The following is a 27,103-nucleotide window of genomic DNA, read 5'->3' as shown; positions in this document are numbered from 1 at the left end:
GCTGGCATTGCAGATTCTGTCTTTATAAATTCAAGTGTCTGTGTTATTTTCTTCATATTTTGTTTGTCATAGAGAAATAATTATATAAAGCAGTGAAAATCTGCGTTTGCCATAAAATGATGATACCAATTTGCTCTGAAGATCCTCAGTGGGTATTTCCTTCCCTCCAGTTACCAAACTCAAACACTCAGCTGCACAATATCTATCAGGCCTGTTTGTAAGCAGGCAGTTTCAAAGGTTTATTTCGGAAATCAGTGTAACAGGCAACGTGCTTTTCTTTCTGATACTGTGGAGACATTGTGGCTTAGAGCTGCCATAGAAATGTGTCCTCCTGAAATAGCTAGCAGTCTCATGCCATCAACCTTTCTTTATACTAATGTAATGAGACATTACAATTTCTATTTCAAAACTAATAGTAGAGGAGTAGGTTAATACCTTACATACAAAAGGAAGTTTTCCTCTCTAAAATGGCATGGATTTATTTTTTGCAAGATACCTATGTGAGACTGATAGCAAAGTATGTGTTGGCAACTAGTTAACTGTTGGCTGACCTTCCCTGAGACTGCCTAAAAGACAAGAGGTTCATTGAAATGCAATGTTATGTCCTTTTGCAGTGAGAGACAAGCAATTCTTTTCTTGCTCAGCTATGTTTATAAATGGCATGTCGCATCTGGCAGGTTTTATTTAACTCATACGCTTGCATCCAAGAGCCTCCACTCACTGGTATTTGTGCATTGAATCAATCTATGCAAGTGTTGATAAAAACTTGCATTTATATAAGCATATAATGGCATGTTGTCCGTTTCCCTGCTCTGTTGACATTTGTCTGAAAGAAGTTCTAAATGCTCTGTCTCTTCTTTCTTTGGTGTAATTCACAAAAGTAACTCTAAGAGTTGCACTTCCTAGTATGGAACTTGACCTTGGGTGAAAATTGTATGTATGAGTGTAGCAATTAGACAAATCAGTATGATGGGAGGATTGGCACAATAGAAAGGTGCTATAAGGGAAGGGAAGAAGATTCCAGGATTGCAGGGGAAAGCTCCACCAAGAAGAGATCTTCAGAAAGAGATCCTTCCCCAGTGGCAGTCAGCCCTTAAGTGGGGTCTAGGAGACGTGCAGCCATGCTCCATCCCTTCCAGTCAGACAGATGAATTGCCTTCACCTGTGCTCCCAGGGCTGACCGGGTCCTTTCCCCAGGCGATCAGTCAGTGGTTCAGGCTGTGACTCAACAGTTCTCGTACAATGAGTAATAATTCTGACTAATGCTTTCTGCAATTTAGAAGTGGAGTTAAGCCCACATGCATGAGTTTTGAACGATACTTGTCAGCCTAATCGTAATACTAAGTGCCATCCAATACATCAGAAACTCATGTAGGGCTGATGGCAGAGGACCTAGAGGAAACACATCACCTTTCAGAGCAATAGCTGGAGAGGAGAGAGCATAGTAAGAATGGCACTAGACACCTCATGTTTAGACAAATGGATACCATCCACACATGTGACTACTCATCTCTTCTATGCCGGTGCAAATATATACATGCATGTACACATGCACGAAATCTCAGAAGACACTAAGTTGCATTGTATAAAAACTTTCTTTATTGCACCAGTGATATAAGGAAAAGCTTAATAAAAGTCAATAGGCTCTGATTAAAACAGATATTCATTTTAAATTTGTCCATTCCCACTGTCTCCCCACACCAAGAGACACAAGTTTGCTAATGATCAGCTTTTTCTGTTTGAAAAGTCTTCAAAGTCATACAAGCTGAACATAACAGACTTACTGAAGTTAAGGTCTGGAATCTGTAAATCTAAAAATATATTATCTGACTCCTCAGAACAGCACAGAATTGGCAGAAGCCTTAAATATCATAGCTTGTCACTAGTTGTTTCTGGGGCCATGAATGCTCCCCACTCTTCCACCTTTTACCTTGTAGAATTTAAAATAATGGGATGGGGGAAGGAATCTTAATTTCCATTTTGAGTCTGAGCTGCTTGATCATTAGTTGAGTCATCATCTGAGTAATTCAAGAGGTAGATGAATAGGGAAGTTTGCTTATCAGTTCTGCAGGCTGCCATTTCAACAGTCGTTGAAAATTGCGATTATAGGTTTTTGGGGTTGTTTGTTTGTTTGTTTGTTTAGGATCTGCTTTATGGGGAAAAATGAAAGAAGCTTTTTTTAAAAGCCTTTATATTTTATAGTCATATTGCAGTGAAGTGCGAAAATGGTAACAAGCCTTGGAGGCAGGAGTGGAAGTCCTTTAAGGTAGCTTTTTAGGGATCCTGTTCACAACTCTCAGAGGTTTTCAGTGATCTATTTATTTATTTATTTTAATGCTGTTGGTTTGGGTTTTTTAATATTTTTAGTTTTATTGTTTGGTTTCTTTTAATTTGTTTGTCCTGAACATGGTCTCTTTAAGTGTTGGTAAATAAAGGGGACAATAAAAGTGTAAGTATCCTAGGCAGGTATTTTCAATAGCTGCCCAGGAATCACATCTTTCCAGTTGAGCCAAGCTGGCTGATTGATATTTCTGAACCAGCTGCTCTAGAAACGATGTATTTCATGCAAGAGTTTACGTGACTTTTTTGTCTTTCTGTCCCCACTCAGTGTGGATTCGGCATCACAAGTATTGACTTGCATGTAGCAGCTGTGTGCCATTCAGACTGCCTTCAGAGCCAAGAAACATTTCTGTCCTTTTTCAGAAATTAGGTGTACTAGAAACAAAGTATCTTTTTGGAATAGTATTCCTTTTGCTACCTGATGGCAGGTAACTATGGAAGCTCATAGTAGATCCTCTCATAGTAGCAATGAAAGAGGAGAGGTGCTCTGTTACCTTTAGCGTAAGGCAGATAATGGTGAATGGGCCTAATAAAATGTCATACTGTAGTTGTAAATCTATTTGCTTTAGGAAGAAAATATTTAGGGCAGGTTGACTTCCTGATCATAAAAATATCTGTACAAAACATAGTTACGGAAGAAGGTTCATTGGAGGAAAAAAAAGACAGGAGCTGGGAGTGTCCTGTGTAGAATTTAATCCAACTGGCATGCTCACAGGAACACCTACAGATTAAGTCCTAGGCAAGGTGTGGAAAAAATCATGTAGATATTAATGTAGGCTCAAAAGTACTTACAGCCCAGTCAAAACTCTCCTGGTGAGACCTCACCTGGAGTACTGTATCCAAATGTGGAGTTCTCAATACAGGAGAGATATGAACCTGTTGGAGTGTGTCCATAGGAGGTTCACAAAAATGATCCAAGGGATGGGACACCCCCTCCCCCCCCCCACCAAAAGGACAGGCTGGGAGAGCTGGAGCTGGTCAGCCTGGAGAAGAGAACACGCTGGGGAGACTGGATAGTGACTTTTCAGTATCTAAAGAGGGGCTTTAAGAAGAAAGGGGACAGACTCTTCAGCAGGTTCTGTTGTGACAGGACAAGGGAAAATGGTTTCAAGCTAAAAGAAGGGAAATTTAGACTGGACATAAAGAAGACGTTTTTTTACAGTAAGGGCGGTGCAGCACTGGAACAGGCTGTGCAGTGATGTGGTGGAAGCTCCATCCTTGGAGACATAATAGAACTGGAGTAGTTTATAGTACCATTACCTATATCTTGCCTTATCAGAAAATCAGATTTCAGTATGTCTGGTGTATCTTTCACTGGAATTCATTTTCACTTCAAAAAGATTAAGATTTCAGCGGAGCAAACTTAATAAAAAACTTAATAAAGATTCATCATCGGGAGTTGCAATCCATGCCCTAATGGCTGAAACCAAAATGCTGCTTCATACTTAGTTACTCATAAACCAATGAAAAACATATTGGTTCTTTATGCATACCTCTTGTGGCACATAAGAAAAACAAGATAAATACAGATATCTCAGAAAATCTTCACTTTATTTTCCACGTTCATATTGTGAAAAATATTGCATACAGGGGATATTCAGATTAGTGGCCCTACATTTAAATATAATTATGTAAAACACATCTTTTGGCATATAACTGACAACTTTTATTCTAAGTAAATGAAACTCAGTAGGAGCGGAATATTATTCTGGAAATAAAATGACATTCATTGTCTGAATAATGTTTCAGAATGGAAATGAAAAACGTATATAGCATTTCTGTTAGAAGTATATAACATATTGCTGAAAGTCATTTGGTATCCTCATTCATTGTTCTTCATTATTCTGTTGTTATTCGTGAAGTAACTTTTTAACATAGAGTATGGCCATGCCTGTTGTCTCCCTGCTGCTTTTCGGTAAACTTTATTTTCTAACTGTGCAAAACAGTTGCTCAGGGAGGCCTACCAGGTGCTTCTTTCTGGTTACAGAAGAATTAAGAATACCGCAGAATTAATCCAATCTCAGGCAAAGGTAAAAGTAAAGATGTAAGGACAGTTGATGTACAGGAAAGCAAGTCCCTACAGCAGTTACATTTCTGTATTAAAAAAGAAACAACACACTTCTCAAGACATAGTATACTAAAACATGTCTTGCAGAGAAAAAATACCATATTGGTAGAATGAGTATTTTTCAGTGTCTTGAGCTTACTGTCAAATTCCTAACAAATTTTACAAATAATCTGTGGGGCTTAAATGTGATCACTTAACTATTCTAGATGATGATCAGAAGTTTCCTAGTTATGCATCTATAGCTAGTTGCCTCTAGTCATCTGGTGCACAGTGGTGATGTAAGGATTACGGTTAGTTAGAATAGTTTCAGGAAAGAAAAAGGAAATAACTTCCTTTGCTGCAGTTGCTTAGTTGTTTTTTTATTATTATTATTTTTTTCCCCAGATTGACTATTTCAGGTTGATGGTTCAATAACCACACGTGATTAGGATCCAAGCTTTGTGTGTCATCTGGGAAGTGGCACCTCAAAGCACAGCACTGCTGAAACAGAGTGGGATAGTGTAGATGGTACTAGACACAAAGTGACACGTACTTTCTTTGCACAGTCTGAGGTAACTGAGTTGCAGAATAAGATGGTGTACTTAACGATGAAAACATTATCAGCATACTCTGTATGCTGTAGAGCTAGTATTCCAAATATCCCATACATCACTCACAAACTTTATTTAGCAAAGAGTGAAGTTCCTGGCTTTATTGCATGTTTTGACATCAGATTTTGAAAACATCTGAAGTTCACTGTTTTCATGCCTACCCATTTTTCTCATAGCATAATTTTGATCTGTAGTTATGGATGATAAACTGTGACTTTGAAACCGTATCTTGTCTACGGTGTTTTTGTATCATATATGAAAGTGACATTGAAGTATGAGTTCCTACTTCATACTGAATGCCTGTAACATAACAGGTAGTGCTGATATAACTTGAGTTGACTGACTGCCATGTAGTTTAGCCAGTGTGACTAAATATTGGCCTAGATACCTCTTGGACAGTTGCAACCTGAAAAAGAGTCAGTGGAGAATCTTGGGTGCAATTTTTGGTGGTTACTTAAGTAAGCTGAACCAGAACTATAAACTTTCATGCTATGTTGTTATTCTTAAAGTAGCTGAGAGAGTATCATTCCTGTATTTGCTTTAGCTTCTATTAATTACTGTGGAAATTTTGTCATAAAAGAAGTTGCTTCATAAGAGTAGCAGGGATAATATTCACTGGGGTGGGGGAAGTGTTTGATTGTGGTTTTTGGGTGTGTTTTTGTTTGTTTGTTTTAAACAGAGGTAGAAGCCTGTTCCACTTCAGTGGGGTTATCATTGTTTATTTAAAGGTCTGTTTTCTTAGTGTAAACCTTAATGGTGAAATCAAAGGCAGCCATGCTTGCTGGAACTTTAGAACACAAATCCACAAAACCAACTTCTGATTACAGATGCCAGCCTGAAAAAATCTTCACACTTTCTTCTCCGCAGCACGTGCTTGTCAACATACACATTCTGTACGATGTGATAAGACACTTCTACTTAACATTCACACAACCAAAACGGGTTAAAAGTATGTTCTAAAAATTCTAAGACAGTGCAGACTAAATCTGTAATTTAAGGCATGTTAGGAACAGGGGGAAAATCATTGTGCTCATTTATTCGGTTCTTAAGTGAAATAAAAATCTTACATAGCTTTTACATTGACAATCAGAAACGGATCTCTGGAAATCTTAATACAAAAGAATCCTAGTGTAGGCATATGAGAAAAGCACTTATCTGCAGAATGGGACCTGCTTGTTTGTTTGTTTATTTATTTAAATAATAAATGCAGTAGATTACCCCACTCTGTTTGTACCAGCAGTCACCTGCTTACTTTATGATACCCTTAAAACCTTTATTAGGGCTTTACTGCTCTGCTTTGTAAGAATCTGGCCTTTACGTCATTGTCAGTGTTGACGTGCTTCCTACTGCATGGGATGCATGTTGCGGACTCAGAGTAGAGGACAAAACTGTCATGCAGCCAGAAGTCTGCTTTGAACTAGCTACATGCAGAGTATAGCAGAGCAAGGATCATCCTGCCGTGATCCTGCAACATGCTTCTCTTTCCATGCAATATGTTAGGTATTCTCAAGTTGGCTCAGGTGTTCTGAAGAGCACTTAGGAAACTAGCTCATTCATTTCCTGAAAGGTTGGCAATTCCTGTTCTCATTCTTAGAATAAGTTCTTAGCTATACTAGAAACCTTGCAGTTCTGCAGCGTCTATTTAGCTAGCCTAAAGAAATTCCTGTTAAGTCCTGTCAGCACTGCCAGATGAAAAGAACAAGGCAAGAAGAAAATTGAAATAGCAGAAGTCAGGATTGCTTTCTGTTAACCACTGGCTTCTGCTCTATCCCTTAAAATTCAATTTCTGTGCTTGTTAGGCATGCAGGTGGGATTTGTTGTTGCCAAGACGCTGTTCGGATTCTTAGCAATCACATACACGTTGTTAGAACTGGCCTGTTTCCACATGCATTTGGTACATAAACTGACTGTTTTTGTATTAGGCTGTGAGGATGGTAGCTGATGCTTCCCAGCTGCTGGGATACACAAGGTATTTCACAACAGTTTCCTGAAGAATGTTCTGTCCTGCCTCCTACATTCCCCATATTTTTCTCTGCAGATCAACTTCCTCTCCTCTCCTTCAAAAAACTGCAGTTAGGTAATGTTGCCTAACATCTTATTTTCCTGCTGCTGATCCACCTACTCCACCCCAAGTATGACATCAGTGGTGGAGTAGGTTATGTCAGCTTGCTCATAGCAGAAAGGAACACAAAGAAGGAGAAACCGAACTGAGCAGTTTTCAGAAAGTGAAAGGAATACATTACAAGTTGGGTACTTTCAACAAGTGGGATGGATGGAATCTCTTGTAAGTGGTAGGTGCCCATCAGCTGCTTAGATTTTTATCACTTGGTACTGAGTCTGGAATGCCAAACCAAGTTTAACAGAAAATGTGTAAGACAGAGAAAAGTAGATTGATGAAGGAAGTCGATTTAATTTAAAAAGGTTCAGCAGAAAGCAACTGAACCTCAGAAAAACAAGGCCAGCCCCTGATGAAAAAGAAAGCAGTCCACTTTCTTTGGTGGACACAATGCAGTACATTTACTACAGAGTGTAAAGCATACACAAGAGCTGTTATTTCAGTGCAGCTGATGAGCTTAAGAACCACATGTTAATATTTCTTTGATTTGTTTCTTTAAATACACCCTTGGGTGCATCTGGCTATATGGCAATGGTCAAGAATAAAAGGTGTAGAGCTTGTACCATTACTTGTTTATTGTTTTGCCCTGCCTTGAGAGGTGACATCAGGACAGCTACTCTCTTATGTACAGGCCTGTAGCTCCTGTGCTTAGGGAGTTTTCAGAAGGCCAAGGTGACTTCACAACTGTTTTGTGCCGTCTGACCAGCATAACACACGTGGGCCTACAGCAATAATAAGGCACCTGGTAACATCCTTTTTTTTCCTGTAGTACCTTTCTTTTCTATGCCACTAGAAGGATGGTGTTCCTTTTTCTATCCCATTCACAGTCAGTGAGATGGAGTGTTGTACGGTTTCTCCCTTTTGCCCCTTACCTTTGATGTCTGCCATGGGTGAGAGATGGATTTCAGAGGTCATGTGTTAAGTAAAACAGCCTGAATGTCCGTGAGGTAACACTGATTTTTTTAAAAACAATCAAAGCACAAATTGAATGTTTTGGAGGGCAGAGAGAGGCATCATCAATATTAAGTTACATAATTCAGGAAAACTATTGAGAAACTGTGCTCCAAGTTGTGATTCAATCAGGAAAAAGAAGCTACAGCAATCAAGAGAGATCATTTTAATCATTTCAACAATTGCTCGCTATACACACAATACCAAAAAATACAGAGTGAATGGGTCTCAGAGATATTGACCTTACTGGTTAAGGGAACATGAAAAATTCAGAGTCTGACATCTACTCATACTTCTGAAAAGCAATTTGGCTACAATAGATTCACCTAATGTAGGTAAAATTTAATGAAGGACCATTGATCGCTCACAGAGAATTTGGTGCAAAAGAAGACCACTGAGTTATGAAGCTTCTGTCATTAGTTTTGTTAGAATGGTATTTCTCTTCACCAGTGGATAAGAAAGTTTGACTGCTGTTTCCACTGAGCATTACAAGTAACTGGGGTCTCAGGGACGTTTTTGCTTTTGTCCTTTAGACACTTAAAATAGCCTGCAAAACGTTAGAAATAACTTGATTACATTTCGTTTAAAAGTTGAAAATATCTACCTGAAGCGTAAGTTTAGCCAAGGCCACAAAGTCATGTGAGTTTTAAATGTACATAATATCCTACTGTGCCAAAGCATCTCAAGGCTTTTTATAGAAGATCTACAATGCCACTGTTAACTGAATAGAAACAAGCAAGTCTTTGGTTTGAGAGGCAACAGCCAAAACATTCTAGCAATGAAACCAAGTAGCAGAGATACAATGTTTGGAAATGGAAGAATGAAACAAGGTCAATAAAGAGTACCTAAGGCACCTTGTTTATAGTCATCTTTGCTACACTCCTTAAGACCTCCAAATAATATATAAAACTGCAAACGCTAAGGAATGTGAAGATGAAACAGCAGAGGACAAAAATAAGTTACTCTTATTCCTAGTTAAAATTCCAATGATTGAAGGATGTGAATAAATCTATTTCTCCCTGCAATAATGAAGTGAAGAAAAGAATCAGATCTAGGAAAATGAGTGAGAGGAGAAACCAGAACCATTAAGAGTAAGTTCATTTGATTCTCATGAATTGCCAGTCAAAATGAAGTAGAAAAAAAGGCTGGACACTGAGATGTGGATATTTTCTTTAATGTCTAGTGCATTTCTCAGTCTCAAGTACTATAGAAGGGGAATATCCCCCTTAATTTAAAAAACAAAGAACAGGACAGTGCAGTCTGTACTAGCTTAAGGACTGTACAGCAGGATGTGCAAAATTGTCCCTGCAATATACAAAAGAAAATTTTGAAGAGAGGTGGGAATTCAGTTTATTCTACAATAAATATTTTTAATCACCAACATAGTTGGGACCTTCATCAAATGCAACACGCAGTTGACGTTAAAATATGCTACATCTGAGTACAGAATGGTTAAAGTTTTGTTTTGGCCCATCCTCCCTGAAAATCAATACCAATTTGACAGTGGTGGGGGGAAGGATTCCATTACTTCTTTGCCTCAATACTAGATGCTTTGTGTAAGTGAGTCAGCTGTATTGAGTCAGTTCCCTGTTCTTATGTTAGGAAATAGAGCCTATAATGAAAGCTGTCTTGGAGTCTTCAACATAACTGGCTTATTATATTTTTCCTGAACTGGGTGCAGGATGTTCAGTCAGTTTCCAGACTTAAGTTTGCTTCCTTCTTCTAGCCAGAGGGGAATTCATCCCTCTGCCTACTTTTCAAGTCTAGAAAAAAAAAAAACCCTCTATTCATCTCAGTCTCTGGCCTTATTGGATTATTAGGTTATTTAGACACACCTCTGAAAGTTTCAGAATGCCATGAAAGATTGGACGGAAAAATGGAAAAAGGCAGACTTAGAATAGAATAGTTTCAGTTGGAAGGGACCTACAAAGATCTTCAAGTCTAACTGTCAGAAAAAATAAAATCTGTAGGTTTCAAGATGTGTGCAGCAGGACACTAAGTTAGCTGAACACTTCAGGGGATTTAAATGCTAATCAGTTTTTCACATAGTTTTGGGAATATCAAACTAAGGTCTGCAACAGCCAGAAGCCCGGTTACATTTTAATACATATTCATATAGAAAATAACAAAACTGTACCACAGCATTTAGTGTTCATGAAGATGCACGTATGATTGTTATACTTGTGGCATTTTTAGGAAAGCACATCAAGCTTTAAACTAGAATAAGACTCCGCTGTCTTTCAGTACCTAGATTTACACTGAGAATTTGTGCTCACAAAGTACAAAAAACACAAACATGTTTCTCATTGTCTGCTTTTTCCTTGCGTTCTCTCCTCAGGTATGGCCCATTTCATGTTCCCTCGGAGCTACCTTTGGCTATATGGCTGGTCTGATTATTGCACCTCTGTGGATACACTGGAACCGAAAGCAGCTTACATACAAAAGCAGATAACTGGCGCAAAGAGAGACAAGGTATTTCTTTGTGCAGATTCCATACAGACTGTGCAAAAGTTTTTTCTTTTTTTTTTTTTGTTGTTGTTGGTTTTTTTTTTTTCTCTAGATATATATGTATATGTGTAGTCATAGCAGAAGACTATCCAAATTCATTTAGAGTATTACAGGCCAAGCACCTCCACTCAATGGCATCGTACAGATGCTGTTTCAACATGGTGCAGTTTTTGCTTCCTCTAGACTATGTAACCCTGAGAGATTGTACCTTCCAGTCTGAATAAAATATTTGTAACAGATGTGGTGGCTTCTTATTACAAAGTTCATTGATTTTGATTGTATTCCTCTGGATTTCACTGGTTGTAGAAGGCAGAATCATTATTTTAGCTTTCAAACAAGTTTGCTGTGTACTTAACGCGTTGTATTTAAATTCAGTAGAATTTCACAGTAAGCCTGGCCATTGTCAAATGTATCTCACGTGATCAAACAGCAGTTTATGCATCTCGAACCTATTCTCTTCTTCACCGTGTGTTTCTTTGGAGTTAGAATGGCTATAATAGCTTCATCAAAAACAGTCTTCAGTCCTTTCTGTGTTAAAGCTGAACACTCCACATAGCAGTAGGCTCCTATCTGTCAAGAAAATAAGTTAATTCAATAGCAATATATTTCAGCTGTTCAGAACTGTGCACTTCAGCAATTTGTTTCTATAGTGAAAACCACAAAGTTTGGCTGCAATCTTGAAAATTTATCTGAACGTGCTTCCCCCTGTAGAAGAACAGAATGTTTGTATTCTGGCCAAAGACAGGGCATTTCTTTAATATGGTTTGTCTTATAAAGGAAGCATATTAAATAAACTCTTCGGACAGGCAGTGAGGTCCTCCAGGCATTTTGAATAACTAAACAGCAAAAAAGAATAACACGAACAATTTATGTTTCAAAAGGAAGTCTCAATAGAAACGTTCACAATACCCACACAGGGTGTTAAAATGGTAGTACAGCATTCAGAAATAACTTCCTACAAATGGTTCCAGCATCTTGCTTCAGCGTGGGGATTTGACAAGATGACCTCCAGGGTTCCTTTCTAACCTCAATCATTCTGTGATTTTAACTATCTCTTATTAATGCTTACATAATTTTTACTGCGTTTCTACTCAGAAAGTTAGAACAATTACTAATGAGAAAGTACTATTCCATAAGTCTGCTTCTTAGCTGTATTCAATGATATGAGTAAATATTGCTACTTGCTAGCTATCAGTTAGGAGTTTCCTATATTAACTGGTAAAAGAAATGGGCAAAGCTGTAAAGGAAGAAAAAGTGAAGTGAAAATGGATGTTTCTTGCTTCTTTGCTATGTCATTTCATTTAGGAGTTTCTAGTTTACCTCTTTTGCTAATTTCTGTCCTTGTTCCACAGATAAAGGCTTCTCTTTCATATCATTCAATCTTGCCAGAGTTTTGGGGTCATCACGAAGATCAATCTGGAGAAAAAGATTGCAGTCATGTTGGAATAGCTTTTTTCTAAACAAAAGTCAACTGGTTATATAAATACCTTCTTTTTAAAGCATAAGAGAATGGAGTCATGTCATTGTTCAGATCCTGAATCCTTACTGATCCAAAAGCCCTGGAAATGTAAGCTGCGAACTGCTTCCAGTCCAGAAGTTCAAAACATTTACTCCCTAATTCAGCTCTTCAATTAAAATACTAGAACGTATTTTAATTGAAGCACTTTATTTAAAGCAGTGGCAGCACAACTAACTCAAACATAATAGCAACAAGTGGATCATTTCATAACTGGAGTCCAGTGCACTACCTACAAGATGCAGGAGGAAATTGTCTCACTTCTCCGCTTGTTTCTTAGCTTCCTTAAGTAATGGACACGACTGATAGTTGCAGACCAGTGCATTTATTTCAACGAAACAGAAGTTGCTTATTAGAGAACAACACAGATCTAAACTTTTCTGCCAACTGTTAGGGTAGTTGTGCAAATCCAGAAGGAGGTGCTGCTCAGATCCTGCTGGACTTGAACTCTGAGCCCAAAGAAAGGGCATAAACAATCAACTGATTTAAATAAACTAAAACAGAAACCGATACCTGTGTTCCTACTAGTAAAAAAGGAACATTAGGTGCATATTCCTTCAACTCCGGTACCCATTCTTCCTTCACGTTTTGAAATGAAGCAGGGTTTACCACTGAGAAGCAGATAAGGAAGACATCGGTCATAGGATAAGATAAAGGTCTCAGACGGTCATAGTCTTCCTGAGGAAGAAAAATTCTGTTATCTTCAATACTAAGTTGTTGCTTGTATTTCATTAATTTTATATGCAGGGACTGTATTTGTATTTCAAGAAGTATGCTGAGGCAAACTTTCTCAATGTTTACAACTGTTCCGGGTTAGTTAGTGTAGAACAAAATCTTGATATAAGAGCAATTATATCTGAATATAAACAGAAATACAATCTCTATGTTAGTACTGATAGAAACTTACCTCTGTAATAGAATATACAGAAGAGTATCTTTTAAAAAAGTGTTAATTTAAGGGAAAAAAAATTCTCTTCCAAATATACTTTCAAATCAAAAGTTAGTATTTGTTTGACCAAAGAAAACAAGGTGTGACTGCTATAGAGTCATCCAGGTTATACAAAGCTAGGCTAGATTGAGGCTATTTAGTACACTTAACTTAAATGTTCCCTTTGGATCATATGTAGAAGTGATATTTAAGTTCCTCCTTAAAATTTCCTTTCAGCCAAAAAAATTTTACTATCCTGTTGCTAATGATCAGGGTAAGGGAAGGAAGGACCAGAAGGGAGCTCCTTTGTCCAGACTCTGCTTTCTGTAAACAAGCTCAGCAAATAACAGCAAGGAACAGAAATTAAAGATTAAGAACCCTCTCAGGGAAACATTAATGTCCTTTTGGGGGCATGTGTCTGAAAAGATGACTGTTTGGGTCATTTAGAGCCATTGCATTTAAAGCCACCAGTCCTATTTCCAATGCATACACAAACAGAGGTATTTAGAAACACTATCCCTACTGTAAAACAGATGTAATCCCTCTAGCAAGAGGAAGAAAGTAGATTTTGCCATATATTCCAGCTAAAGCCAGGAGGGAAGATGCCCCAGCTTATTTCTGCCAGGATTCTTTTGGTCTGTAGCAGTGACCAGTGCCCTACTATTCCTACCTTAGTTAGTTTTTTGTTTTTTAGCATAGATAACTAAGACTGATCCCTATCATTGCCAAGACAGTGAAAAATGACTGTTTTGTGCCTTCTCCTCCACAATAAACACCAATGTGCAGTTAATCTATAGGCTGTAGCAGCCTCCCTCTTCCTCACATAAGCTCCCCATCTTAATTAAATCTCACAGTTATTGGAATAATTTGTTCATTAAATATAAACAGAAATGTAATTCGACTCCAAGTTTGAAACAAACCAGAAAATTCAATTTTCGTTTCCTTGGCAGCTGTCACATTATCAGATTATTAACCTATAGTCGCACCCTCAAAAAAGCGCTTCATTGATTAACTGTTAAGGCTTTAAGATTGCATCACTAGAATTTCAGAAATCGCGTGAGAACTTCCTCAGAACAGTTTCTGCTAGACCTCTCTGTTCATCTGAAAGTCAGCAGCTGCGGGAAGACGACTGCTATCTTCATCGTGAAACGGAGAAAAGATGTGGCAACACCAAGCACTGGAGGAGATTCTGCACTAGCGAGGAGGCAACCATTGGCCAGGCTCTTCTGTGTTCATGTGCCATTTTGGTTACACAGACTTTAATGCCAGCCCTATTTACTCTACAGTTCTGTCAATAAGCCAGAGCAAGCTGAGCTGTAAACATGCACACACAATTTCACAACCACGGTAGCTGAAACTACTGTGAAACATTTGACAGGCCATTTGAGGGTCTGCTCTTTCTCTGCTAGCATCAGGGTCCTATCTTGTTGCACAAGAAAGACCTAATAAGCAAGTCTTCTTAGCCACTGTGGCTATTCATCATAGAAGGCAGAAATAACTTTTTTAAAACAACAACAACAACAAAAATCACAACAGCAACATGATTTTGTTGTTGTTTGTTTTTAAGTGTATGCTTTATGTTTCCCTTCTATTACTGAATGTAGTTAGAGCCTGCTCAGTTACCACACTGCTTTTTAAGGGTGGAGATCAAAATCCTAAAAGAAGGTTCCCAACTGCAAATTAGACTGGTCCCTGGAGTTCAGAAATCTGCATGCAAGAACACCCGTGTGGATCCATCAGTGACTCTCCAAATCAGCTCTACTAAATCACATGCAAGATATTCTTGAAAAGGTTTTGTTTTGTTTTGTTTTACAAAAATAAATCTAGTTTATAGTCATAATTTCTACCACTGAAGAGTTGCCTTTACTAAACTCTTAAGTTTTACAAAAGTCTCACACCTGGGTTACAATAATTAAGAGTACTATATGCATTAAATATTGGAATGGAGAAAACTGTCACCAGAAATTACTGCGAGTCCACTGACACTAAAGTATGTACGAGTTAATCCATTTCAAATTACAGACCTTTTATTCATGGCAAATACTCATTTGGTCATCCCAAAGACAAGTTACATTTGTCTGATTTACTTCCAAACTGTTTCATTTCTCTTTTTTAAATCCCACGGGATACAAATCTTTGTACTTTCAGCCACATTTTGGTATGGCATCTTTCTTCCTCAGCATCTCTCAGCAGTCATCCAGGAGTGAGGGATTTCACTGCTCTTTAAGGAGTGTGCAGAGCTCATCTTCTTCCCTCTGCCTTCATCTATTTATATGCCTTTTGATTTATACCCTGCTCCAACTGGGCAAGCTGTGGGTCCATCCCGTTTAAGATGTTAAACAAGTACAGTGTGATTGGATACTTTATGTACCACAGCCAAAGATGTACGTGGTATTCACTATAGTGACTTCAGTGCATCAATGCTGACGTAAATTAACAGAGAATTTGGCTATACCCACCAATCCTACTGCTTGAAACGAGTCAATGCTGCCAGGCTGTCCTTTAAATCTCACCTGTGCTATGAAAATTATGTTCATATTGATACCAATAATGGCCCACCACCACTTGTTTTAGTAAGACACATAGTTAGACTGGTCCTGGGTCCTCTCCAGAGGGAGCCTGGCTTAAACAGTATGAGCATTGCGTAGGCTGCCTGTGTATAAAGGCTCCTTCTACTCCCCAGCAACCCCCTCTGAAATAATAAAATCAAATCTGAAAACTTTCTCTGATGTATCAGGTCTAAATAACTGCTTGCACTCAGTTAAAGAATCTGAAATGCCATATGAATTTAGACTGAATATTAGAGAAACATGCAAAAAAATCTGATTGCTTCAATTATAGTTTATTTCCTGAATCTAGTGTAAGGGAAATAAATGTGATTTATTCTAAAATTAAATGCAATGGCAAAATCTAATTATGCAAGTCAGTCAACATAAACTCCAATTTGAGTGCATGTGCACACCATGCTGTACAGCAATTAAACTTCCAATGTAAATGGGAGAGGCAGTGCTCGTATGTTTAGGCATTGCAACATTTAAAGAATTTAACTGGAATATTTATGAGTATAAATGAGATGGGTAAGAAAGCTTCTAAGAATCAGAATATGCAGTAAAGTTTTAACTGCAGACATACAGTCCAGTCCATACTCTGGATGTCAAAATTTTTCACTGTTTGCCAAAAGAGATACATACAAATAAGAGAAGACATGCTGAAAATGTAGGAACTGGAATAACTTAAATTGGATGCAAGTGTGTTGGCTAAATTAACACTGTATGGTGCTGTGATCTTCTATGGACACTGTATGGTGCTGTGATCTTCTATGGACACTGTCTGGAAGATACTACACTGCAACAGGAGCATTCATCTTTTACCTACCATCTCTGCAGTAAGCGAGGACAGCTGCCAATGAAGAAGAGACATAGGAAAGAAGATGAGATGGAGGAACCAGTGATTCATCTTGGCTTCTCAACTGCAAACTGGGAAGGACTGTTTTTGTTTGTGTGTTTTGCTATTTGGGGGAGTTGTTTTTAAGAAGGGAGAAAGGAAATTCATACTTCTAAATTTTCATTTCCCTCTAGTTTTGGTATTTTGCAGGCAAATCTAGCATTATCTGTCTCCTTAAAATCTCTCCTTCAGGTCTCTTTTTCCATCTGCTGTAGTACCTAACAATCTCCCTCTCTCAGGTTTTCTGCTGCCTTGGCTGGCATACTGAATCACTGATGTGCACTGTATTTTGGATGATGAGGTGGATGTGTTTTAATCCACAATCCAAAACTTGGCTACTCCTTTTCCTCACCTTTAGATACTTAAAAAAAAGAGGTCTCAAAGAACTCCTTACATGAAGAATGGTCTTGCAATTCTGCAACAGTATATTGTTCTTCATTTCAAGGTTTTGCTCAGACTAAAAGAACCCCGTGCTGTATTTCAAGTTGCCTAATTCCATGGATATCAGCTGGAAGACATAGTTAAAAACACACAAACTGCATTCCTAACTCTGCTGCTGACATAATTTGTTGCCCTGAGCAAGTTATTATCCTCTCTCTGCTTGCATCTTCCCATCTGTTAGGGTGTCCCATAGGGGTTTGCTAGCTTAATAATGCATTAGTCTTTGCAAAGCTTTCCGAAAGCTTTTGGTGTGCACAGCTTACAGTGCAATGGGTTATTTAAAAAACAAAACAAAACAAAGACCAAAAAATAGCTAAGACAAACTGCAGACTCAATTTCTAGACAACCTTCTTGGCCCACAGAAGCATAATTTCCTTTTATTTATTAGAAAATTGAAGTCAGAGGAGTGGACGTAGCTGAGATCCCACAGTATCCCCTGTAGCTTCCCTGTTTTGTGGTATCAGTGGCCAAGTAAGAGCAGTGGGGACAGAGGTCCTTAGCCTCCTCACCACAATGCGAGGCCGCTGGCTTCCCTCTCCTCTAGAATGGAATTGGGTTCTCTCTGTTCCATTTGGAGACATGAAGGATAATTAGGGGAGCCTACTTTGCAGCAAGTACTTCTCCACACCTTGACCAAAACGTTTAGAGAAATTCACACCTCTAAGATCTGCTGTTACAGGTACTGAAGAAGACATGAACCTAGATCTGTTTGTTTTCCTTGCAGGTATCTCCATACTCTTATAAACAAAAAGACAAGCCTATATTACGTTCTGAGAAGATATGAAGTGGATAGAGGGGAACAAAATGTGGCTCACACCACACTGGAAGAAAAACTGGAACTTGACAACTCTAGGTTTGTGCTCTCTGCATTGGCAACCATCTGTTGCTTTCACAGCTTACAACAGCAATCATAAGAGGAGGTTCTCACTCCCAACCATCTGTTTTTAGACGAGAAGCCAAAAATAGATCTCAGGCGGAGCTGCTAGAGGAATCCAGCTTTCATGTAGTGCAGGGTAATGACAACTGCTGCTCTCAGGCTCTCAGTGAGGCACACACAGATCACTGGAGGTGGTAGTCAACCCCTGTTGACTACAGTCAAGCTGTATGTCCAAGTTGTATACTATTATGTTGTAGGACAGATGAAAGTTTTGTCTCCGTAGAAATCGCCATACTTCAATTTTATGCATTTCATTGCTATCCTTCACTATTGCATCGTTCATAGTTTTCCTCCCTGAAATTCCCATTTCAGAAGGCCCCTGCAATGTTCTAAAAAATGTAACAAGAACCATAATAACTGCTGTAGTGAGTACACACCTCAGGGACTCGTTACAGCAGTGGGCAAGTCCTGCTGGCTCCCCAAGACTATTCTGAGTTAAAAGTCGATCTGCAGCTTTGCCATGCGCACCAGGCAGAGCCTCAGCAAGCAAAAGCCTACCCAGAAGCACACCAGGAAGCAGATTTGTGCTGAGGGGCTGAATCACGCTGTGGTTTCTGATTCTGCTTGAAGCCTGGGAGGGGGAGGAGAGAGGGAAGCGGCCTGTACTGCCCGATACAAAGCACTTCTCTGGCTTAAAAAACTGAGCTGTTTCAGTGTGGGCTGCATGTACTCTCTAACACTTCGCAGGGGCGCAGGGTGAAGTGTCCCCGGCACAGTGCCCATGACGCAGCATCACCGCAAAGCAACTGCCTGCCCAGCTCTGCCATCAAAGCCTGTCACGTGCATCGCTGTGTTCGATTTCTCTGGTGCCTACATTTGTAGCTCCCGGCTTCTGAACATGCACAACAAAGTCAGCTGATTGTTCCCTGGCTGCAGGGAAAAAGTACACCGTGGCCGCTCTATCTCTTTGCTGGCTGCTGGGGTTCCAGCGAGCGCTGCCAAAGAAGACGGAGCTGTCCTGCTGTGGCTTCTAACACAGGTTTCCCAGGGAGTGCAGAAAGTGGCTGATTTGGGTCCAGCATCTATTTTTTATTTATAGAAAAGGCTGCAAGAATACAGGCTAAGTGCTCTCCCATTGTATTCTAAAAATGAAGTAAGCTAATCTAAATCCATCTCTGAATTCCTGCGAGGAGAACTGTTTGAAGGAGGTATGAATTATACATTGAAAAAGACCAGGGTTTGTGAATTATGATTTTTCTTCTGACAGAACTTCCCTTCTGGCAAATCTGAGAACTATGTTGCTGCTTACATGCCTGAAAAGCTTTTCAGCATATAGAGCAATAACCAGCTGAAAGATGGAGCCTATTAAGATGGATTTTAGAGCACAGAGACAAGGGCAGAATATGCCCTTTATTATACATAAAATTGCCTTTAAGTGATCAAAATTGATCCCAGTCTTAATGTGGGATTAAATACTGTCCAAATCCTACATCTTGGCATGAGGTGATGCTCACTATTTCCCTAGACAGTCTCAACAGAGCACTTCTCTCCATTACCACAGTAACTTCAACTTCCCGATTTCTCTCTGGTTCTCTAAAAGAAGTCATCCCCGGATTTTCTCTCTAAGAGGTATTATTTAGCATCTTTCACAATGGAACATGGATTCCACTGACTGCATGCGCATTTGCACTTGAACACACCTTTACCAGTTGCTCACCCCTTACGGATCCCCAAGGAAGCAGTGCAGGGACTGTCTGGGAAGCCCTTTCACTCATTATCCATGGCAAATCACCAGGCTGCAGTGAGCTGCTGTGCTGGTTTCCTCCTCACATCCAGTGACCTCACAAACAGCACTCTTCCCATCCCAGATTTTCACTTTTTCCACAAAAGGAAGTCATCCCATTTTGGTGACCGCAGCCATGAACAATTCACCGCATTTCACTCCAAAGCTACTTCCCAGCTGCAAATCAGACCAACCAGGGCAATAAAGCAGGGAGCCCTACAGATGATCTTTCAGCATTCAAGGCTACATCTAATTTAGAGTGCAAGCCACTTGAGGCACATTCAGTCTGCGTTTTATTCACCTAATGCAATCAGCTCACCTAGGATTCTGACAGATGTTCCTATGCTCCGAAGAATCATTCTGCAACCTGCATCTTGATGCACACACCAGCAAGGGCCGACCATCGCAAAGAATTACCGTTCACGTGCCACCCAATGGACGCAGCAGTGATTAAAAAAGATGAGGATGGCGGCACCTAATGCTTGGAGGTTAAAATAAGAACTGAAGCTCTGTCCCAAAGCATCCAGTTTCGTAATACTGTTTTGTATAATTCATAGTAAAACCTCAGGATTTGGAATCAGTGGGTTTTCTATTATCTCTTAAAGCCCAGGCTCCTATAGACTGCTGATTACATAAAAGAAAAATCTCATCCTTCTCACTTTTAAATGAAAGGTAAATTTCTACTCATCCATAAATGCAGAGAAAACTTAAACTCACAAAACCCAAAGGCTTCAAGGAAAACCACTTCCAGCAAAGGGCAAAAGAAGTCTCAAACCATTTTCATTTCCTATGTTTTCAGGTGCTCCGTACCAGCGTATGAGGATAGGATTGGCTGACTCAGCATTTTGAATGCAACTGTTTTATGTCGCTTTAGTCCACGTGTTCTCAATAAAGGAACGGGAACAAAGCACACTGAAATCAGCAGTGAGTGCCTGCTGACACGAAGCTGCGGCTCAGACCGTAACGTACACTGTATGTCCCTTTGCACCAAGGATTCTCACTAGACAAAGGAGGCCTTTGCTGTGGAAGCTGTCCTCTGGTCTAAATTATACTTAACTTGTTTGAAGGCGTAGTTTGGATGCTATAAGAGAAAAACAGGGCATTTCCGAGATTCTTCATATTTGGCAAAATACGAAAAGCTCTTTGCAAATGAAACGTTTCAATCAAGAAATGTGACTGCAGAACTTCCAAAAATTCCCATGGTCTTGCACAGCAAAGCCTGCCGTCAGAAAGCCCCGCCAGCTCAGGCCGCTCACCCAGCTGTCCCCTTCCATCACTCCTGCTGCCCACAGGACGGTTGCAGATTATATGACAATTTGCTGAGCGCAGGTGCACACCGTCTTAAAGTGAAGTCAGGAAGAAAGAGGACAGGCAATAACATTATGCTAGAACAGTGATAATGATTGCTCTCAGGGTTTCTTTTGTAGATGGTGGTGTTTAAATGGCATTGAAACATGCCACTGTATCTCAAAGAAAGCGGGCAAAATTCAGAGAGAACCTCCTCACAAACTCATGGATATCTACTGACTCCTAACCCAGAGAAAGAGATGTTTTCACTTGACAACACAATCGGTGCTTAGCAATAGTTTCTCTATGCCAGTAGACTTCATAAAAACATGCTTTTAACATACCATAAACTGATATTATGGAGAACCTCTCATGCTTGGTTTGCTTTGGGTTCTTTACTTTGGCCTGCCATTAACTCACTGTTCATATGACCAAGACATTACGGGTCTTCATTCTCAAAGACAACCTTTAATTTAATTTTAAGTTAACTCAGTCCCCATTTTCAGAAATGCTGCAGGCCTTTGGACAGTCTGAAAATTAAACATTGGGATTACCACAGCGGATGCTTTTGGAAACTGAGCAATATTCCTCATCCTGTGACTCTTCGCCTGCTGATAAGAGTACTTCCCTGTCTTTCTAGGGAAGACGTGATGCTTGCAAAGCATGACTCACAGTTAACAGTGAGGTGTTTGGATGTAAGTGAGTTTTGCACTGCAATTATTATGATGGGAAGACCATTTGGCCATTCTAAAGGTAACAGTCTATTACCTTTCAAAGGGAAGTATGTTGCTGCTGAAGTATCTGCTGCTGACCTCCCATCACAGTGACCATCAGCTCACACACACTACCCCCTTAAAACCTTAAACTTCAGAGAAGGGATCTGGGCATGTTTCTATTTTAAATTACCTACACACATCCAGTTGCTGCTGCAGAGCCATTAAACCTGCACGGTTCTCCGCATCCTCAGGCACAGCGGCTTCAGCTGAGCTATTCATAGGGCTGCAGCCAGCCAGGCTGCAGTGAGCTCACAGCCTGCTGGCAGCAGCTGCAGCCTGCCTGCGACAGTGCAAAGGGAGCGAGGGAAAATGCACGTGGGAGGAGGGAGGTGCGGGGAGAGAAAGGGGATGGCTCACATTTAATTTTTACATTTGCCAACATCACGTTGGAGGCTTCAGCATTTGTAACTCAGCAGTGAAGGCTCACAGGGTTTGCTCCGTGGTGTGTTTTAAAGTGTGCTTGCGTGCTCAGGGTTTGCATTTGGCGCTCTGGCCGCGTGGTACATGCAGATCAGAAGGAATAATGCCGTCTAAGGAGGGAAATTCCTACTCCATAGCAGACTACAACAGTCAGCAGCTGCCTCTCCTCTCAGGATGCTGAAGCAGTACCTGCAAAACTGAGGCTACCTTCCAGAGCCAAGGCAAACAGTCGGCCAGGATTACACAGATGACTGCTATTTCTTGTTTTATTTATAGCAACCACTGCAAGTTGTGTGACCATCCACTTTAAAAGCCCTGCCTCCATCCCTGTCTTTCCCACAGGCTCATTCACAGTTAGAATTATTTGTTTTTACATCTGGCCTTTGGAGAGGCACTGATCTTGCTAGTATTTGAGTTAGCTTCACCAACTGTAACATAAAATTGCTTTTGACTTCAGTTTTCACTCAGTTACGACACAAAACAAATTGTGTCACTGTGTCTGAATTAAGGTGGCTGCAGCTGCAACAAGAGCAGCCATCAGAGTATGCAAGTCGAAAGAAGCCAAGCAGAGGCTGTTCTCATACTGCGCCTTGCATTTTTGCAGCTTCTGTTTTGGTCACAGCTGAGAAGCCACCGAAAATTTCACTCTGGCCTGCTCCTGCAACCTGCCTTCCTGCCCTCTGATTCCTGACAGCCCCCTACAGCAGAGCACATGAGAAGAGCAAGGCTTCCACGTGTACGTGCTCAGGACATGCTGGATGAAAGGGACCACACCACAAGTGGAAACTCCACATCAAAAGGGAAGAAAAGGAAGATTAATCCTGGCTGCCATGTTAAGTAGCAGCCTTCAGTGTGGAGCACAACCTCCAAGAGGCAAATGCTGCATATCCTCCCACTTCCTTTCATCATTTGGGATGAGGCAAGGGGGCACATAACCCATCTCTCTGTTAATACTCTTAGAAATTTCTCTGAAAGTTCCAATATTGTGAGAGTCAGTGGTATTATGAAAGACCAAAATGACCATTGCTGTTCATAGTTCCAAAGCACTCTGCCAGGGTGAAGTCAGCAGGCTCCTGTCAGAGCCCCGGTTTCCTTCCCAGGCTTGTTCTGCCACATACCCCTGCTCTATAAAGAACAGTACTGACATGCAGTTGCTCTCAGAGCAAGACAGGCAACTGTAAAGCCAAAGGCACCCAAGCATAACCGTCAGGTGCACTTCATGTTCATAAGCTTTGGCGTGTTTCTGTTCCCAGCTCTGGGCTATGCAAGTAGGCTCCACCATTCTCATCTGAGGGACAACAAGAAGGAGTAAGGGGACAAAGAAACTCAGACAAAGTGGAGGGCTGTGCAGGGCAGTGAGGCCCAAAGGAGCTCCACCTCAGAGAGGAATTGCCTGTGGAATGCACTCCCCAGGGTGGCATGGCCACACAGGGACCAGGAGTCAGCCTCTGCAGCTGCAGAACCAAGCAGGCTCCAGGAACCTCCCCTCCCAGCTGCTGTACTGGCTGTTTTCTGCTGAACTGGGGCATTTTCAGATGTAGTCTGCCTGGACGTGCACATGGTGGGGAAGGTTTGTCTGTGTATACACTGAAACTTGTGAACTGTGTCATTTTTCCCTGCTATATATAACCTGGAAAAAAAAATGGGACCTTCATAGATTTATTCTCAACCTACTTTAAACTCACAAAAATGCAAGGTATTGTGTGATTGGTGCAGTTACTATGTGCAATCCTGCCTACATTGTGAAGCAGCTCACTAGAAAAGCAAACTGGATGTCATGAACTCAGCTCACAGCCCCCCGCCAAACAGAAGTCTGTCACACATTGCTAAATACATCACCGTACAAGCTAACAACACCCACAGACTGGTAACTCAGTACTTCAGGCTGATGGGCCTGCTGCACACCAGCTAGAAATCAAAGGGCTTCGGCTCCTTCCTCTGCCATGGGCTTCCTGCAGGGATGTGGAGCAGGTCACAGCCCAAACCTCTGTTTGCACTCTCACCCCTCTTCCCCCAGAAGATGAGATCTGGACTCTGCCCAGGGCTGGGGCTGTATGCACTCAGAAGGCTGCGAGTAGCTCAGATGCCACAATAATCACATGCTGCCAAGCTTTGATAAAATGATACTATCAGGCTACTGTTTTGCAGTAAAACTATTTGGGGGTGACAGGATTAGAAATAACAACACTGATGTATGCTGGCACAGAAATCCCGACTTCAAGCTGCAATGAATCCGAGCTGAACAGAAGTCTGTACAACCAGCAGGCACGTACCAGATGCAGCGTGCTGCTTCCTCAACACAGAGAAGACACTAGCAACTCCTGTCTCTTCTGCTCTTAAATACATGCAGTTGTTAAACTTCATAGAAAGCTTTCTTTTACCCCATGGCTCTCTCAGAATGGCTCATCAGCAAACTGGTGAAGGAGCAAAAAGAACAAAATTGTCAGACTGGAGGCTCTACGCAGGTTCCCATAAGAACCTTCTCAGTTGTGCTGGGTGCTGGAATGGTGCTTCCAGGGGCAGCCCCAGATGTCCACTGCTCCCCTCCAATAACCTGAACTGGGATGAGGAAAACAGTAAAGATTTTATGATTGTTGCAGGTCTGAGTTTTGCCAAGAGCAGATCTATTTGTGACAGCAGTCTCACTGAAACAACCTACAAGTCTAGACATACAGTACCTTTGCTTGCTGTTTGCTGCAAATTGGCCAGCTTACTACTAGTGTTAGAGGAAGCCAAAGGTTTCTCCGTTTGTGCAGCTACTCAGATGGACACCACAAAGCCACTTGAGGTAAGGTTGCACAGAGCTGACAACACACGCTCCTGTTAATAGCAACAAGCCAGCACGGGCTGTTTGAGACAGCATCCACAAATAAGCTCTGCATACGTACATGAGTGCAAGGTGCTTTTTCTTTTTCTTTTTGTCTTTTCCAATGCTCATTATAGAAACTAGATGCACGTTAACTGATGCTTGATTTGCCCGAGCACTAGATCCTCATACTGGAACACATCTGAGCAGTATTTTAAAGCCAGCTGGGTTCCGAAGCACCGACTACTAAAAAGCACAGCTATGATGGAAACAGCAAGTGAACTCAGTTTGCATCACTGGGACCAGTTTATGTTTGTATCAGCGAGATCTCAGTGATGAAGTCAGTCTGTTGGTAGGAACCTCACCCTCCAGCTACCGGCTTTCTGGAAGCAAAGCTGTTCCCTGGAATTCTCACTGAATGGATTCTGTTGCTGCTTTCAGGCCTTAAATACACAAGACCGGCTGAGTACTGCTTCCCTTACAGCTCCATGCACACCTAGAGAGGCACGCTAATTTGGACAACAATCATTCAGTTAAGAGCAGGAATCACTGGGTTACAAAGTATGGCTTCAGTTTGTGCCAGTGCAGAGAGATTATCTTCCTCGCCGCTCCTTACCACAGGGAAGCACATCTGAGGTCATGTGAGACCCAAACACATGCTCACGCTGCAAGAAGTTTTAGTATAGGGAATATACAACTTTGCAAAAGACCACGCAGCATTTCTGTAGAGGCTCCGTGCCTTCTTAGCACCTCCTGCCCCCCACAGCCAGGCCCTTTACGTGCTGTTTTGGTTCAGATATGCCACCTCCAAAGTACTTTAACTCATAAGACCGCACTCAGCCGGCAGCTGCTGGCTGCAAGTTGGGATAACTGAGCAGGGATGGAGATAATGGAGCCCTGTGCTGTTCGCTACAGTAGAGATCCCTCTGAATATCCAGCATTAAAACTGCCTCAGTCACATGCTGACATAGCGTCTTCCACAGTGGGCTGTAATAACCTGAGCAAGAGAATCACTTGGGCTGTCTAGAATAGCTTAAAAGAAAAAAAGAAAAGGAAAAAAAATAGAAAAAGAAGAAAGGGGAAAAAAAAAGAAAAAAAAAAGAAGAAAGAAAAAAGGCAGCAAAGCCAAAAAACCCAAGCTGGACAACTCCACGAGCCGCAACTGCCGACACGGGTCCTGCAGCAGCCCACCGCCGGCCGTGCCGTGCCGTGCCGTGCCGTGCCTCCCCGCTGCCGAGCCGGCTCCCCCCGCCCAGCCAGCAGCCCCGCTCCGGGCTGTCCCCGCTGCGGCAGCGGGCGATGCGAGGAGCCCCGCTGAGTAATGCCGCCGGGGCGCGCAGCCGCCAGAGCAACTTCGGCGCCGGACAGCGCCGGCTGCCCGGCGGTCGGGGTCTGGGGTCGCTCACTCACCTGCCCGGCGGTGTCGTAGAGCCCCAGCAGGTACTGCTTGCCCTCCACGGTAACGCTGACTGCGAGGAGGGAGAAACAAACCGGGTGAGGCCGCGGCGGGGCGAGCCCCGGCGGGGCAAGGTCGGGCGGGGGGGAGCGGAGCCGAGCCGAGCCGAACCGAGCCGCTCCGTGCCGCCGCCCCCCGCCCCGCTCACCTGCGTAGTGGTCGAAGACGGTGGGCACGTACTCCTCAGGGAAGGCGTCGTTGGCATAGCTCATCAGCAGGCACGTCTTGCCCACGGCGCCGTCCCCCACCACCACGCACTTCAGCATGACCGCGGCGCTGCCATGGGCCATGGCCGGAGCCCGCCCTCATGGCCCCGCGGGCGCGCCCCGCCGCGCCGGGCCCCCCGGCATCGCTCCGCCGCCGCCGCTCAACGGGCGCCCCCGCCGGCCCCCGCCGGGCGCGGCCCCCCCGCCATCCGCCGCCGCGCTGGGCCCGGCGGGAGCCGCCTTCCCCCGGCCGCGGCCGCGCAGGGGAAGTGCCCGCGGGAGGCGGGGAGGCGGCCCGCGCGTGGGCGAGGCGGCGGGCGGCCCGCGGGGCCGGGGAGCGGCCGCCCTCCCTCCTTCTCGCGGCCACCGGCGGCACCCGGCAGCGCGGCTCGGCTCGGCCGGCCGGGCACCCCTCGCCGCCGGGAGCGGCCCCGGCCGGGCTACGGAGCGGAGGCGACCGGCGGGATGAGAGGCGGTCGTCCGAGCGCCGTGAATTTCGGGGGTTGGGGTACCTGAAGGTGTGCGCTTGGAGCGGGTTCGAGCACGCACCTGGAAGGCTGAGGAGCGGGGGGCAGGTCTAACGAGGGGGT

The 27,103-nt window shown here is 42.4% G+C and overlaps 2 protein-coding genes across 10 annotated transcripts in view; one reads left to right on the top strand and one right to left on the bottom strand.

Moving 5' to 3' along the window:
* PIGF (phosphatidylinositol glycan anchor biosynthesis class F) overlaps positions 1-21,222 on the top strand; it is a 29,394-nt gene extending 8,172 nt beyond the window's left edge. For 2 of the 7 annotated variants that reach the window (XM_040698191.2, XM_040698190.2), the window contains exons 6-7: positions 10,404-10,537; positions 11,926-12,075. In XM_040698191.2, the coding sequence (XP_040554125.1) occupies positions 10,404-10,517 (114 nt within the window). In that variant the 3' untranslated portion in view covers positions 10,518-10,537; positions 11,926-12,075. Of the gene's footprint in view, positions 1-4,792; positions 10,813-11,925; positions 12,076-17,626 lie in introns of those variants that run through there. The other 5 variants (XM_015283820.4, XM_046939298.1, XR_001465746.4 and 2 more) reach the window with 4 other exon arrangements.
* Positions 3,873-26,676, bottom strand: RHOQ (ras homolog family member Q). Of its 3 annotated transcripts, none has more exons than NM_204461.2 (5): positions 26,456-26,676; positions 26,262-26,320; positions 12,603-12,767; positions 11,894-11,989; positions 10,150-11,143 (listed from the first exon to the last, which is right to left on the bottom strand). In NM_204461.2, exons 1-5 carry the CDS (start codon positions 26,595-26,597, stop codon positions 10,988-10,990), a joined length of 618 nt encoding a protein of 205 aa, NP_989792.2. In that variant the 5' UTR covers positions 26,598-26,676; the 3' UTR covers positions 10,150-10,987. The 3 variants fall into 3 exon arrangements, with proteins under 3 accessions (XP_046794363.1, NP_989792.2, NP_001383029.1); NM_001396100.1 differs by having other exon boundaries at positions 10,150-11,139; XM_046938407.1 differs by having other exon boundaries at positions 3,873-11,143; positions 26,262-26,612.
* Between the last annotated feature and the right edge of the window lie 427 nt (positions 26,677-27,103).

This window comes from Gallus gallus, chromosome 3 (genome assembly GCF_016699485.2).
Source record: "Gallus gallus isolate bGalGal1 chromosome 3, bGalGal1.mat.broiler.GRCg7b, whole genome shotgun sequence".
Classification (NCBI taxonomy): domain Eukaryota; kingdom Metazoa; phylum Chordata; class Aves; order Galliformes; family Phasianidae; genus Gallus; species Gallus gallus.
This window is presented reverse-complemented; position numbering and strand designations above follow the sequence as displayed.